Below are 16,692 nucleotides of genomic sequence, written 5' to 3' on the forward strand. Positions count from 1 at the left end.
AAGTATCTAATCAACCATAATGTAATTACCAGAAAGTTTGAAAAGGTCAAAAAGGCCTTAGTGTGACGTTACTTGAACAAGAGGAGGTTCCTCCTCCGCTTGGGCAACACCTCAAAAAACAGAAGTAAAGGAGAAACAGAATGTAATACGCTTTTCATACTCCATCGCTATTCATTAAAAACCCCAGAAATACACAGAGTTCAATGAATACAACGGTGTACTCGCACTTATTTTCATTTTCCTATAGAAATCAGCGGCTGACACACAAATACCTGCTGGAAAAGAGCAAACGCAACCTGGTCTGCGGGTCCCGCATGAGCCGCGGACCTTTCAAGTGCATCTTGACATGAAATATCACCCACGATACTGAGCATGGAACACAACAGACCGCGGTTTATAGACCCTCTGTATTAGTCAAAGCAATATAGAGATGCTAAGAAATATCTGAACGCTCTTTCCTCAAGGTATTTCAAACCACCATCGAGATCAGAGTGAAAAGCCAACTAGACCTCTAGTTACTGCCAACTGAACCTAAACAGCTCTTCATTTTTAAGTCACGCTCTACTCATGACTATTTTTTAATCACAGAATGGTTCGGGTTAATATAACAATATTGTGGTTAATATAACAATGTTGTTCATATAACAACTGAAACCACTGAGGGCAAAAAGAGACATGAAAGTACATGATGAGTTTTATCAGCAATGTTCCCCTTCCATTTCTCTCTCAGGTTCAATGTGATTTAGGATGAGTTTCCACAAAAATATCCTTTAGAAAGCTCGAGTCCCTCCGCAATCCCCTTCTCTAGGCCTTGCGATAGTAGAAATAACTCTCCAAAGATGATCAGAAATGGCTCTCCCAGTCAGAACTGCGGCGTTTTTAACGTGTTAACCAGCAGATGTTACAGCGATTGAAGAGATGAGGCATTACCATTTAATAAGAGTTTCAAAGCTTCCATATCATGTTCTTCAACTGGAAGAACAACTTCTTAATAGAAAAAGACCCCCCCACACTGTCCCACCTCTTTTCCCAGGTGGAAATGAGGGGAGAGAAAGGGGACAAGGCTCCCAAAAGAGACCTCAGCTGCATTTTCTCCTTTTTCCAGAGGACATTACATCCTTTTACTATTCAGCATGGTACGAATTCTCCCTAATTCTTCTTTTAACAGTAGTTTCTGCCCTGTAACAGCTATTAATTTACCTTTAGAGAGTCGTTCTTGATTATATTCAGAGTTGAAAACCTGGAGGGTTTCTCCTTATTTAATAAGTTTCAAAACTTACGAAACCACGAGCAGGTTAAGAGGAAAAAAAGCACGGCCTGAATTTAAGACCAAAGAATCTCAACTGACCGCTTCGGGGAAAAACCTTAAAATACTAGAAGAAGAAACTTAGTAAAGAAATGAAAGGTACAGAATCACAGATAAGTCAAGCACAGTTACCCACAACGAGAACAAAAAGCCCCACTTGTTTGGCATGGTCAACAGAAAATTGATGCCCCAGAAATCACAGAATCACAGGATCGACTGGGTTGGAAAAGACCTCAGAGATCATCCAGTCCAACTCTTGGTCCAACTCCAGTCCGTTTACTAGATCATGGCACTAAGTGCCACGTCCAATCTCAGTTTAAAAACCTCCAGGATAGTGAGTCCAGCACCTCCCTGGGCAGCCATTCCAATGCCTGACCACTCTCTGCATAGAATTGCTTTCCAATCTCCAGCCTCAATTTCCCCTGGCAGAGTTGAAGCCCATGGCCCCTTGTCCTATTGCTGATGCCTGGGAGAAGAGCCCAATCCCACCTGGCTACAACTGCCCTTCAGGTAGTTCTAGAGAGTGCTGAGCTCACCTCTAAGCCTCCTCTTCTCCAGACTAAACAAGCCCAGCTCCCTCAGCCTCTCCCCATAGGGCTTGTGCTCAAGTCCCTTCCCCAGTCTTGTTGCTCTTCTCTGGACCCTCCAGCACTTCAATCTCTTTCCTGACCTGAGGGGCTCAGAACTGAACTCAATACTCCAGGTGTGGCCTCCCCAATGCAGAGCACAGGGGAAGGATCACTGCCCTTGTCCTGCTGACCACGCTCGTTTGGATACAGGACAGGATACCACTGGCCTTCTTGGCCACTTGGGCAAATAACGGTGAAAAGTTTGATACTTCCAAAGGGATGGATAAAAATCGGTGTGTTGCAGCACTCAGTTACCTTCTTGAACAGGCGGCCCGAGTCCTCGCTGACCTGGACGAAGCGTGGGATGATGTTGTTGAGATAGATGTCGCTCAGAGTGGTGTGGTCCCGGCTCTCCCGCTTCACTTGGTTGAGGAGGAGGTTCCAGCAGTTGACAGGTGAGAGCACGTTCTGATCCTTCCTGCAAAAGACACAAAATAGAGACGAGCATTGGATGGAGCTTGACAAAATGATTCTGTTTGTGATGTTCTATATAAATGCTTGAAACCACGAGGCGTGTGGATTTGCTGAGGGAGAGGAGGGCGGAGGAAGGCTTGAAAATGGCTGTGGCACAAACAGAAAATACACCCTCAATTACACGATTACAAATGCAAACTACAGTATGCAAAACCCTCTGATTTTGTTCTTTTGAATCCAAGATTTTGTGCATAAATCACAGCACCCGAGGGAGCACAATGGCTCTGGCGTCTCACAATAGGTTTCCCCAGCATTTGTGACTTGGCCACAAGAAAAAGATTGCAAGCATCCAGTTCGCTAAGCAGCATCTGCAAAGAGAACAAAATGTTTCACGCACAGAACGAATTATGTGCAAGCACCTCTACCTGTCCTGAGTAAAAGAGAAAGCAACCTGGAACATTGTGTGAGCAGGAACACCCAGATGAGGTTACACAGGAAGGTGTCCAGGCGGGTTGGAATGTCTGCACAGAAGGAGACTCCACAACCCCCTGGGCAGCCTGGGCCAGGCTCTGCCACCCTCACCGGGAACAAGTTTCTTCTCACATTTAAGTGGAACCTCCTGTGTTCCAGTTTGCACCCATTGCCCCTTGTCCTGTCACTGGTTGTCACCGAGAAGAGCCTGGCTCCATCCTCCTGACACCCATCCTTTAGATATCTGTAAACATGAATGAGTCCCCCCTCAGTGTCCTCTTGTCCAGCTCCAGAGCCCCAGCTCCCTCAGCCTTTCCTCACACGGGAGATGCTCCACTCCCTTCAGCATCTTGGTGGCTGCGCTGGACTCTCTGCAGCAGTTCCCTGTCCTGCTGGAACTGAGGGGCCACAGCTGGACACAAGATTCCAGGTGTGGTCTCCCCAGGGCAGAGCAGAGGGGCAGCAGAACCTCTCTGACCTACTGACCACCCCCTTCTAACCCACCCCAGGTCCCATTGGCTTCCTGGCCACAAGGGCCCAGTGCTGGCTCATGGTCACCCTGCTGTCCCCAGGACCCCCAGGTTCCTTTCCCATTTCACCATTGCTGGACAGGAGAAATTGGGGTCAATGGTTCTAAAGCCAATAGAGTCATAAGAAATTCCCAATGGAATTCAGGGTTTGGAGAGTTATGACGATGTTCCAGAATGTACTGCCATGACTATATTTGAATAAGTGTTGGGTTTCTTTTTGTTCAAGAATAAATGTAGATTGTTGTTCATGGAAAAATAAGGCATCCCCAGGAAAAAAAGCCTTAATGCATCTTTTGGAGGAAAATTAATATAAGACCCTGTCTTATTTTTGGGTGAACTGGGTAGCTGGCCATGGATGTCCCCACTCAGTCCAACATCACCTGGGGCAGTTTGGAAGAGCCACGAGTGACATGGACCAGGGGTTACAACTACGGCCAAGACACCGGGAAGCAGCACGAGGGCTTCGCTTTCCGAAGAAAATGAAATCAAACGGCATCCAAGAGAGATGCAACAGTTCACTGGACAATCCCCAGCTGTCCCACCACAACCCCCCGAGCTATTTGGAGGCGCCGCATAGCACAAATACCACCAGCCCGTGAACAGCCTCGGCGAGCGAAGCCGCTGGTGTCTAATGGCGCCAGATGGGTTGTTGACACACTCCGTGTGGTTACACATGAAAGGGGGGGAATAAAAAACCATCACAACCCCACGCGCTTCCAAACCCGCCAGCGGGACCATCACCCTGCGCTCGACCGTAGGGTTTTTGCGTTTAAATTCCTTTAATTTCTTGGCATCCGCTGGCTTCCCTAACCCCCTTGGTACCTTGTGCAAACGGTCTCGCTTCTGTATGGGTTCAATGTTTTCACGGCAAGGTTTTGAGAGGAAGCGAGACAAAAAGCTCTCCATTATTTGCTAGCGACAATTCTCCTAGTGCTGGCAAAAAGAGAGATAAAAGCAAGCCTTAAGACAGAAATTAAAGAGAAAAGAGGGCACTGCTTGCTTCCAACCTTCCAAGTAGCCTTTAGAACTACACACGTTTAACTGTTAAAGCGCCTCTAAAAACGCAGCATTTTCTGGGGTGGAACACGGCAACAGTTTTCCCAACACGGAGCAGAAGTTGTACAACTGTTTACAACAGGCCCTTTTCCATCATAACCACAAGCAGATGGCAGGGAAGCAAATTGCGATTTTCATTAACCATTTCTGCTCTCCAAGGGGCTGGTGAATACATCCCGCTCCAGTTTCGTGTCACCACGCGAGAAGAGATGAAAAAGGGAATTAAAACACGCAACAGGGACCAGTGGGTATAACCAAGAGTGAGCTGGATTTCCACAGACTCTGCAGAACGAACGGACTCACTATTTAACCCTTAAGAAGTAAAATTGATGAGATCAACCCCAAAAACTTTTGGATCTGGATATGAACTTCCCCAAAGTGCCAGTGATTTCACATTCCCAACAACTGTTTAACTCAAACTCCTCCCACGAGGAGAAGAGGAAGAAGATGCCAAGATCCAGGTTTATTTCAAGCGCTATTTATACTCATTTAAAGATCGTGTGATGATAAAGAACCTGGAGAGTTTATTTAGGTTAAGCCTAAATTACAGCAGATCACAGCGCCCGGGCTGCTCGGGAGCAGGAAGGGGAAGTTGTGCACAGATTTTTTAGGAACCACAAAGTATGAAGCTCTGCGGTTTCTTGGGTGTTATCTTGATCGGGTCCTGCGCAACTTCCACTTCAAAGCTTTCAGTCAGTCTCAAAAGATCAGAAGGGAAGATTGAGTCCTTCTTCTTAATTAAATTACTCATTCATACAAGGAAATCGCCCACAATCCAAGATTTATCTGCTTTAAGTCAAGCGGGAGAGAGCGACAAAGGCTGGGGACACTCGGGTGGGCACTGAGGGGAACCTCATCCGGAGCAAGACAGAAAAATGGCTTAAATAACAACCTCCTCCCCCCACATCAGAATGAAAATAAAATAAACCACACCCACAAACCAGAAATAGGAATATTTGGTTTCCATATGGGACACGAGATGAAGGAATGAGTCAGATGAGGATGAAAATATGACTTAGCTAGAAAGGGAGAAACATTTAAATCAACACATCCCATCATTTGCGTGAACAGAAAACTTCTCCAACCATCCTTGCTGCAAACTGTGGCTTTTAAAGCAACTGTCCTGGTGGTAAATGCAAAACTGAAGTTTCCTGTTCCTCCGCAAATATTCGGGATGTTTCCTAGAGGTTTGCAACAGCCATTTCCACACCTGGTACATCCCAAAATAGTGCTCGAGATCCGGTATTTTCAGACCTGTGCAATCGTCAGGTCCGCCCTGCGAACCATCAGCGCTCGACCAAAGGCTGGAGCACGTGTAGAATCATTTCTGCGTCAAATTTTTCAAACCTGTTTGAATTTTGTGATCTGTAAGAGCAGCCACTGTCACCCCAGCCTGTGCAGTGCGGTATTTGCGCTGCTGGTATCATCCAAACAGAATCAAAGAGCCGGCCGAGGGTTTTACATCCATTTTTGCTGGTGATGTATCCTCAGCTCTGGCTGCAGTGAGGTCACTGAATAAATGAAGGAAAAAAAGAAACCTTCCAAATGTTGTTATTTGAAAGTGAAAATACTGTTCAGGACTTGGCTCCATCAAAGAGAACCACAGGCCAAAATACCCTATGATAATATTTATCAATTAAAACAACAAGAGTAACGCAACCGACACAAGTGCTTTTGCCAACACGTCTCTCACAGCCTGGACCATCTCACCTTCAAAGAAATCATCTCCCTGTTTAGCAAACAAAAGCTGAATTTCTCTGTAAGCTGCTCATTCCTGTAAGTGTTCGATTTCCCCTTCAAGTCGTCCTGACACTGCTCAGCGTTCAGCATCAATCCCGAGAATTACAAGCACGGACAACACGCTGCCCTTCGCTTCCCAGAGATCCCAGCTATGAACAGCTGGTGTTTACAAGGGCTCAGCCTGGAGGTTGCCAGAATGATCCTGCAGCTTGTCCTGCTCGGCGAAGGCTGCCAGGGAGCGTCTGAGCCGCACGCTGGGATCCCCGGCACATCCAGCTCTCCAGCTGACAATCGCTACTCGGCGTCCTGCTTCCAAAGATGATTCTGATTTCAAACATGGCCTTAAAATAGCGCTGGCTTTTCATTCTTTTTCTTCCCTTTTTTTTTTCTTTCTTTCCAATTTCTCCCGTGAAAGGAATCACTCCAAGTTTTTCTGTTCTAAGCAATTATTTGAACAGGCAAACGCCTTCAGGACAAAACTCACATGCAGTAAGAGAACCGGAGTTGAAAGTCCCTGGGTTTCATGTGTGCAGGACAGAGCCTTCCTCCGAGGATGAGGATGGAAGGTGATTTTACCATACTTGTGACCAACGAGCTCTCCTAAACATAGGAATTATAAGACTTGGGCTGTGAAATGCATTTCCCCCCCCCTCCAGTCCTTACATCATGTGCAAGGGTACTGAAGAAGGCTTACCAAAGATACACATTCGATATTATTCTCTTTAATAGCCTGTCCTAATTGAAAAAAACACCTTTTCAAAGAGAACAGGCAAAGCGAGGTCTAACAGTCACGGCAGAGCAGTTAACAGCAAGCAAAACCTGGGATACATCCAACTGTCACCGACTCGTATGTCACCTTGGCTAAACCAATCTGTTCCCCTTCTTCAGAGATGCAAAACGAGAACAACACACACCTACCTCTGCGGATCGTTTGAAGATGCTCCGGTGACGCTGGTTTCAAACCAGCGATGTGCGAGCACCTTGTGGTCCATCCCCAGCTACACACACTTTGCTGGCGAGACCCAACCGCCTACATTTCCAAACCCCTATGGCAAACGGAGCCGTCTGACCAGCTCAAACGCCATCACAGCTCAAAAATTAAACCGCCTTTGTTAGAAATACAACCCGGCGTGTCGCTCTTTCCTTTTACCAGCTTGGAGATGGACGGTAGGGGAAGCCACACAATCCAATTTCAAGGGTCAGAGCGAAGTCTCCTGCCATTGACAACATTCCCCTAAATGAACACATTGGGAGCAGGCGGGCAATTACACGATGGCTATTGAGTATGAAAGCACATGCAAATTACAGGGTTGCTGCCTGACAGATTTCCTCCTTGACAACGTGTTATGAGATCTAAAAGCAGCAAGTGACATGGGAAGCAGTCACTGAATGATACGGTGCCTTCCGACATAATTATCATGTTATCGGAAGAATATGTTATTACTGTATATTTATAGGGTCAGAACTGGGCAATTACAGAGCAGCCGCCCGGCTGCGCTCGTCTCCAAGTCGTGTAATCCCGGCGCCTTCGGAGGAGGGATCTGAGGGTTGGCTTTGATCAAATCGCCTTTTGGGGACTTCCAAATGACATTACAGCTTTGGTGGCTCCAGAAAAGACACCAGCCAAGTTACAGCGTTCAGACAGAACAAGGTTGGGGAGAGGTAACTATAACTGGAATCTCTTCCTCAATGAGCATCATCAACCCTTCTCTGCAAAGCGAAGTGAAGCGGATGCTCAGCACCAGGTTTCAGGGTATTTCAGGCAATGCCCCGGGGCTTGGCCAGAAAAGCATGGCCGTTTAATTCAGATATTTAAGTGAAAACTTTATGTGTCGATATTTTTTATCGGCACCTGTCCCATTGAGGCACTGCTCAATAGCTACAATATTTCACACACACAGAATGTCAGGGATCGGAAGGGACCTGGAAAGCTCATCCAGTGCAATCCCCCCATGGAGCAGGAACACCCAGATGAGGTTACACAGGAAGGTGTCCAGGCGGGTTGGAATGTCTGCACAGAAGGAGACTCCACAACCCCCCTGGGCAGCCTGGGCCAGGCTCTGACACCCTCACCCCAAACAAGTTTCTTCTCAAATTTAAGTGGAACCTCCTGTGTTCCAGTTTGCACCCATTGCCCCTTGTCCTGTCCCTGGTTGTCACCAGAAGAGCCTGGCTCCATCCTGCTGACACTCCCCCTTTCCATATTGATCCCCATGAATGAGTCCCCCCTCAGTGTCCTCTTGTCCAGCTCCAGAGCCCCAGCTCCCTCAGCCTTTCCTCACACGGGAGATGCTCCACTCCCTGCAGCATCTTGGTGGTTGCACTGGACTCTCTCCAGCAGTTCCCTGTCCTGCTGGAACTGAGGGGCCACAACTGGACACAAGATTCCAGGTGTGGTCTCCCCAGGGCAGAGCAGAGGGGCAGCAGAACCTCTCTGACCTACTGACCACCCCCTTCTAACCCACCCCAGGTCCCATTGGCTTCCTGGCCACAAGGGCCCAGTGCTGGCTCATGGTCACCCTGCTGTCCCCAGGACCCCTAGGTCCCTTTCCCCTACGCTGCTCTCTAATAGGTCATTCCCCAACTTATACTGGAACCTGGGGTTGTTCCTGCCCAGATTCAAGACTCTACACTTTCCCTTGTTATATATATTAAATTTTCCCCGCCCAGCTCTCCAGCCTGTCCAGGTCTCTGATGGCAGCACAGCCTTCTGGCATGTCAGTTTTGTCCAGGTGCAACTTTATAAAGCCTCAAGTACAAAATAACAACACCTACATTCACTACATCAGCTCTTTGCGCGTTCCTAACCTTGCGACCGCAGGAGAAACAAAAAAAAAAATAAAGGGCAAAACCAAAAAGGTCAATACTTTACTTGAATTGCTGGTCTTTGGTGCTCCTAGTTTTAGCCAGGAATCTCTCAGCCAACTTCTCCAAATTCCTTGAGTAATCCATCTCAATCTCTGCCTTCTTGCGGAAGAAATCCTGCAGGTCCTGCAGCAACTGGACGCGGAGCTCGCACTGCTGGTCAAGGCATTTCAGCTGCTCTACCAACTGCGCACGGATCTCTGCAACAGAGAAAAGCACCCCAGATCAAACAAAATCCCCATCAAAATTCTCCAGTGAAATACAGCTTAAAATACATTCCCTCATTTATAATACAGCAGCAAAGCTTCGTTATGATTAACTGTAGCTGCGGAGAGAAAACGATGGTGATTGCGCAGGAAAAACCACCCAAAACCCCGCGATCCGGCGCCGAGATTTCCAAGTGAAGCTTTATTGCTGAACAGCGTGTCCGTTATGGGAATCAAGCGCATTTTTGGCGTCAAAAAGGAGCTGCCACTGCCTAAAAATGCACTGAATCTCTGTCTGGAAAAAGGACCAAATGCTGCAATACCCCACAGCAGCTCAGAAAATCACTTGGGGGCATTTCTATCAAATTCCTTTGCAGGCTCCTCCTGATGCAGAAACACGATATTGTACACACTGAGGCATTCCCAAAAGGCACCAAATTGGGATTAATCAGTTAGTCCCCGATTCCCCGGCTGTGCAGCCCTCATTATAAACCAAGCCATCGGAACAGATAGCGAGAGGCAACAGGACAGCGCCTCCCATCAGGGAATGACCTCCAGAAAGGCTAGCTTGCCTTTTAAAATACCTGCAAGTAACATATCTACGCCAAAAGGAGCCACAAAGCAGACAGATATAGGTGTTGTTATTACTATTATGATGCATAACGGTGACTGACAGTATCTATTTTTCAAGCATTTTATAAATATGAAATGTTCTTGCATTAGCCCTTTAAGCCACAGCCATGTTCACCTTATCTTACTGTTTCTGAATTGGAGGGACAGAGCGGTGAAATGTCAAACAGGGCAGGAAAATACAGCAGAAATGAACCCATCAGTCTAAAAACGCAGAAATATTCAGTGATGCAGCGAGTAAAGGGTATTCGGCTTTTACACGGGCAATAAACTCCACATGGAAACAATAAAATACGTGCTTTCATCTAAGGATCTTTGAGCACTCGAACTCTAGAGGTGCCTACTATTGCTTGGCTGGTTTTGCTGTTCTTCCAACAGGTTTTCTGACCCAAATTCACAAGGAGTAATAAAATAAGGAACATTCAGGTCTCCGGCTTTGTTCATGTCTATGCACTGCACCCGCAATTTCGTCACCGCAACAGAAGACGGGTGAAAAGATCATTTCCCAAACGCAATTTGGTTTTAATCAACTACACCACTGATAATTCCGGGGATTATAACTCGGTCTCCTCAGCACCATCTGCAGCTGCGAGCGCTTCACTCTTGCCGCGTTTCACATTGCGTTCACATCTGCGAGAACAGTTTCAGGGCTCCAGGATTCACACGTATCTTTATTTTAGGGAAACCCAAACCATGTGTATACAAAGGCAGCTCCCAGTTAGGTTTACCCCCCTCAAAATACTAACATTTTGCGTTTCAAGCTTGAAGATGAGCTTGATTAGCGCAGGGAGGTGCAAGCAGCATCAGGTAAAACCTGATCATTGCGTTCCTGGCAGGTCTGTCTTTGTTGTTGCTCAGTTCCAGCTAGCAACAGTATTTCAGGATTAGTAGGGGCACGGGGAACAAACAAACACTCAGATACATCAGTTCTACTGATGCTTATTTCAAATTTGCTGCTCGATGCTCACCATATGCAATCCACATCTCCTCCATTCGGCTCAGTCCCCAGCTACAAAACTACCAATGGATTTGCAAAGCTTGCGGTGGGTTTAGTCCCGTGCAACGTAAACCTGATAGCCCCGCTCTGCCTTTGTTGTTACGATTCCTATAACAAACAGCTGATAATCGTACCAGAAAGCACATTAACGTGGGGTTTCCTTGCTGCAATGACTCTGTTTTTAACCCAACGGTCTGGCATTCAAGCAAGAACGTCCTTCGAGGCAAAAGCTCTTCTTCCCTTTGCGTCTTCTCCTCCAACACAAGAGATGCTCCCAACTTCCAAACGCCTTTCCAGAAGTCATTGAGTGAATAGGTTAATTGTAATAAACTGTGGCTTGGTGTCTGCACCCAGGAAAAAGGCACCACGAGAAGAAAATACCTGAACCAGCCTGGTATTCTCTGCTAAGCAGATAAAGAACGGGGCACAGAGTTCAAATGCGGCAAATATCCTCCTCAAATAGGATGTGTATGTGCATTCACGGGCTGCTCATCTGCATGGTGTTATATTTCAGGAAAAGTGGGTTGTGCTATTAGGATGGATGAACAGTAGGCACCAAGTTTAAAAAGAAGATTGGAATAGGAAATAAGACGCAGCTCGGACAGGTCGTGGTGTGGCTGCCCACCCCGCATTCCGTGTTTCTTCCTTCCGTGTGCTACGATCGATGGATGTTTTACAAGGGCAACAACCCAGCAAACTATGAATTTCGGCACCAGTCACATTCTCAACCGAGAAACCAGAAAAAACAGAGACCCAGGAGACCACTTCCAAAAAAACCAGCAGTTCTCAAAGACTAAAAGATCAGCAGAACACGTGGATTTTCGTATTAAAATTACAACCAAGCTGCTGGTTTTCAAGGCGGATCCTTCACGTGCAGCTCTCAACAGCAAGAACAAGGAGCGTTTTCCTTTAGTAAGAAACGTGATATCAGCGCTTTTTCTTTATAAATAACCCCAGTGTGTTCGGGGGGAGCGGCGACAGCTGATGGGCAACAATCAGCAATTCAGCTCCGGGCGCTGGGCTGAACAAGGGCGACCCTGCTCATCAAACACACCGCACGGGGCTCCGCCACGGCACAAAAACCAAGAATGCAGGAATTTCCTGAGGCTTACCGGGCTTTCTAGAGTATGAAGTGTCTGCTTGTTTTCCCATTGCTTACACACGCTCAAGGTATTTTATTTTTCCGACTTACTCCAAGAGCAGAGTCTGAGGTTGCATGTGCTATAGCCACAGGTCACCCCGTTACACGGCACCTTTTAATGGCTGCGCTCACAACACCCACTTTAATTTTGAATTCACTGTCTTCGCATCTGTTAATTTACACGGGTTATTAGGTTAACAGCCGCTGTAAACACCAAAAGGAATCCTTTCTATTGTATTGCAAGCTCACGTGGCTGAAAAACTACATCATTAAAACATCCCTAGTAGCAATAGAAGAGCTTTCCATCCATTTAAAACAAAGCATTTACTCACTTCCACCACCAGACCGTCAAGTCACCCAGGTCACAGAGGGACAGAGAATTGTATAACGCCAGACAGTTGCACAATTTTACTTCTACCCTTTTTGCAACCACCTTTCCAACATTCCCTGTAGAGCTCAGCGGGCACGTCTGGGTTTTAATGACTTCAAATGGTAAGGAAGGATCTTCTACCTTCTGTATTTTAGTCATATTTATCATTGTCAACCTTTGCAATCTATTTGCCTTTTCTCTTTTCTTTTTCAAACGTTGAAGCACATAAAGTATGGATCGGCACAAACGATAACGCATTATCATAAAGGTAATTGTCCTCGAATAAACTTCTGGTATTTAAGCGATGATTCCTCTAATACTTCCAGGGAAAGGTGATCACCAGTAGTTTACATCACAGGCAAGCTAAGAGATACGCTATATATTAACACGCTATATTATAAACTACCCCCATACCTGCTTATATTTGGATGATCTTCATGAATTGATTGTTCCTGCTTGTAAAAGTCTGTTAGTTTAAATTACATGGGTGGCTGTTTACATGAGAATCCCACGGTCCCAAAACGCTCCTACTCTACAATCTTGGGGAGGGTGCAGCAGATGAAATTAGTAGGTAATCCTTAAAGACTGATTTTTTCCTCTTCTTTTGAGCAGATTATAGGACCTGTGGTGCAATTATGGAGCATTCCTGAATAGCGGCGGCTTCTCAAACTACACCAAACAGCAAACGTTTCCTACAAAGCTCCTGGAAAGAATCCGCGCTATCCTAAAACCATCACCCACGTGGACACACACACGTCTGACCGGAGCTGCACCTCGCAGCGTTCGGCTTATGAAAAGGAACTTACCAAAATGATGGGTTTAGGTTTAAGGATCCTATAAACTGAAGATGGAATAAGAAAACAAAGAGTTTTCTGTATTCTTTGTGCATTCTTTGGTGGTAACGCACCAGGATAGACTCAGCCCAAGCGACCTCCTTGCCTTGTTATCACTCATGCTCTGAGCAACGTGAAGAGCATCTCCCAGGCTGGGGTTTAACTCTTCCTACCGATGAGCTTTGACTATTTTAACTGGAACACAGTGAACCACAAGCCTGCAAGAGCACAAAGCACTGGGAGCTGACACAAGCTGCTTTTCGATATCTGGCTGCATCTCCGTGGATCTGCACCGCGGTTTTCTCAAGACGTTCCCACCCCGTCCTAAACGCCACGCTGTATAAAGAGATGACAGGCTTGGGAAAGGAGTGGGATGATAAAACCAGAACCACCAACCCGCCCAGAATGAACCGCGATCTGCTCACCCACACGGAGCCGAACTCAGACCCTCCCGTGAACACGCTCAAGACAATGGCACAAATCAGAGCAAAATAGGGTCAAACCACACACGGGAAGGTTGAATCCAGCAGATTCAAACCCTTCAGCTGTCCCTGGCTTGGCAGGACCCCGGCCCAGCACATAAGAAACAATTACGCAGAAGGACTGGAAGTCACCAAGCAGTAAGTTGCATGCACAGCGCTAACACGAGCCCATGGTCAATGGGGCAGAGTCCAGTTGAGGCCAGTATCTAGCGCAGTGCCTCAGGGGGCAGTACTGGGGCCTGTATTATTCAATATATTCAACAACTATTTGGACGAGGGAATAGAGTGACTGTCAGTAGGTTTGCTGATGACACCAAACTGGAGGAGTGGCTGACACTGGAGGCTGTGCTGCCATCAGAGACCTGGACAGGCTGGAGAGCTGGGCAGGGAAAAATGTAATGAAATAGAACAAGGGCAAGTGTGGAGTCTTGAATCTGGGCAGGAACAGCCCCAGGTTCCAGTATAAGTTGGGGAATGATCCATTAGAGAGCAGTGTAGGGGAAAGGGACCTGGGGGTCCTGGGGACAGCAGGGTGACCATGGTCTGGCCCATGTGGCCAGGAAGGCCAAATCTCCCTGGTGATCTAAAAATGAGGCTTTGAAGTGAAAATGACAGAAGAGGAGGAAATAAAGTCTTTTGTTTAACACCAGAGCCAGGATGGAGATTGAGGTTCGGAATCCTGGCAGAAACTGCAAACCCTGGAAAAGGTAAATTTTTCATTAGAAACCAGGATATTCCTTACCCATTGGAGAAATATTAGCACTGGGTAATACACATCAACAAGAATCCCTTTGCAGTTTTAAATATACAAACAGAGTTGTGGGAGTTAGTTGCTGAAACTCTTTCTAATAATGTCTGATAAAATCATTTCGAGGTGTGAGATGAGTGGAGTTTTGCATTAGTGAAATGAAAGAAGAGGATGCAAGACATACTTAAAAGCACAAATGGGGGCGAGTCTCAGTGAAGTACCGAGGACACTCTTATTTTCATACCTAAACCATCATATATTTGCATCACTAATTACTCAAGTCCAGCAGCTTTTCTGGCGACGACAAAAGTGTCACTTGAAGCAGCAGGGCAGTCGATGTTTTTTGCCCTTATTGCAGCTGTATCAACCATGGCAAGCGGTACCATGAACATTTTCTATTTCTAAGCATCCTTGAGCTGGAATCCCATTCAGTGCAGCGACTACATTGGTTTTCCCCAGGAAAAACACTCATCTGCAGTTCAGACTTCAAACTAACACGAGGTTCAGTTCTGCAAAGCTTTGAAGCAAAGGCTCGAAATGAGGCAATTAAACACGTTGACAAAGTTGCCGAGGCATTTAATCCGCGCAGAATTCAAATTAAATATTTAGATTTTTTTAATTTTCTTTATGTGTGTCTAATGAAATTGCCATTGAAGTTTCCTTTGCCATTATCAAAACCCAAGTCCACGCTGTTGACTTTTCCAAGACGACGTTTAAAAGCAGAATCCAGATGAAATGACCCTGTGCCCTAATCCCAGCACCAAAATCCTCATTCAGCACCTAATGCACAGCGGGCACAAAACCCCTGATAAACGTAATACACTCAAGTCATTTGGGCAACGTTATATTTTAGGTTCTTCGGCTGTTTATTCCAAACGATTAAAAGTTTATAAATGCATTTCAAACAAGTACAAACCCAAAAGCTACAAGCAACAACTATTTCTGCCTGCAGGAAGTTTCGCGGCTATTTTAGGATTGTCCGTGCTCAGTTAAAGGTTTCCCAGAGATGACCAAAAATATAAGTAAAATAAATTCAGACAAATCTTTGCTTGTACTTTCTGAACACTGGATAAAATACTGTGGAGGGTAGTAAAAGTACATTTAATGACTGGTTTGCAGGATGGATTTATAGAACGAACAATTTAAAAGTCATTTTGACACGGGGACTATTAATGGAAAGCAACACAGACACAATCCAGTTCATATTCTCAGCAAACAGCTCCCACTGACCAACTCCACAGTAACAAGCATCCCGAGCCCCTTAATCTGAAATAACACGTTCTCCAAACAACTTTTGAACAGGTTTTTGGACGGCCAAAAATCTGGTGAACGTTTTTAAATGCAAGAGGTTTGTTTGGTTTCTTTTTTTTCCTGTTTTAAACGCTTTTCCCATTCCGGCCCAGGGCAAAGCAAGTTGCTCTGAAGTCATGGGGTATTTTTAATTACACTCCAATATTGACCACTCAAAGCTTTCAAGATTCTTCCCTCAAGCAGCCATGTGTTAATTATGGAAAGAAGGGGGAAAAGAGGAGGGGAAGAGGGAAAAGAGGAGGGGAAGAGGGAAAAGAGGAGGGGAAGAGGGAAAAGAGGAGGGGAAGAGGGAAAAGAGGAGGGGAAGAGGGAAAAGAGGAGGGGAAGAGGAAAAGGGGAGGGGAAGAGGAAAAGGGGAGGGGAAGAGAAAAAGAGGAGGGAAAGAAAGAAAAAGCAGTGCAAGGATGTATGCTCCCAAACATAAGAAGTCAACAAAAGGGAATAAACGCAATAAGGAATAATCTATGCACGTGTCAGACACACTTCCAATCCAATTATTCCCAGTTCCTCAGGAAACCGAGGCCAGCACTCCAATTGAAGTTTCTGGATCCTTTTTAGGGAGTTCCAGGGGGTGTTGCACAGGTGGTCACAGTCCGAGAAGGGCAGTTTAACTGCTGCCCAAAGGCGGGCTGAGCCGTCCACCACCACGGAACATTTTAAACACCATGAGAAAGTAGGAAAGAGCGAAACATTTCACCCAGGGAAGGCTCAGAGTAGCGATCACCTCGGGAACATCAGCACGAGCATCAGGCTGACCCAAAAGTGTGGGAAATGCCCAGAAACACCCTTCGGAAAACACGTTTAATTCATTTGCAAACCATGAGCCGCCTGGGCGTGGGGAGAGGGAGGGAACCGGGTACCGAAACAGGAGGAGATTTGAATGAAGAATGCGGTTCCACAAAGGAGCCCAAATTCCTCCGTCAAGGGAGGGGTTCTCGCTGGCTTTCGACTGAATGTCTGTTT

General features: G+C 46.3%; 1 protein-coding gene across 3 annotated transcripts in view; it reads right to left on the reverse strand.

Annotated features, from left to right (window-relative positions):
- Positions 1–16,692, reverse strand: part of SRGAP2 (SLIT-ROBO Rho GTPase activating protein 2) — a gene marked incomplete at both ends in the record, with an annotated part of 86,780 nt that overhangs the window by 48,569 nt on the left and 21,519 nt on the right. For all 3 annotated transcript variants that reach the window (XM_080358134.1, XM_080358133.1, XM_080358132.1), the window contains 2 exons: positions 2,191–2,353; positions 9,019–9,211. In XM_080358134.1, coding sequence (XP_080214260.1) covers positions 2,191–2,353; positions 9,019–9,211 — 356 coding nt within the window. The remainder of the gene's footprint in view (positions 1–2,190; positions 2,354–9,018; positions 9,212–16,692) is intronic.

Source organism: Nesoenas mayeri (assembly GCF_963082525.1).
Source record: "Nesoenas mayeri genome assembly, chromosome: 23".
Classification (NCBI taxonomy): domain Eukaryota; kingdom Metazoa; phylum Chordata; class Aves; order Columbiformes; family Columbidae; genus Nesoenas; species Nesoenas mayeri.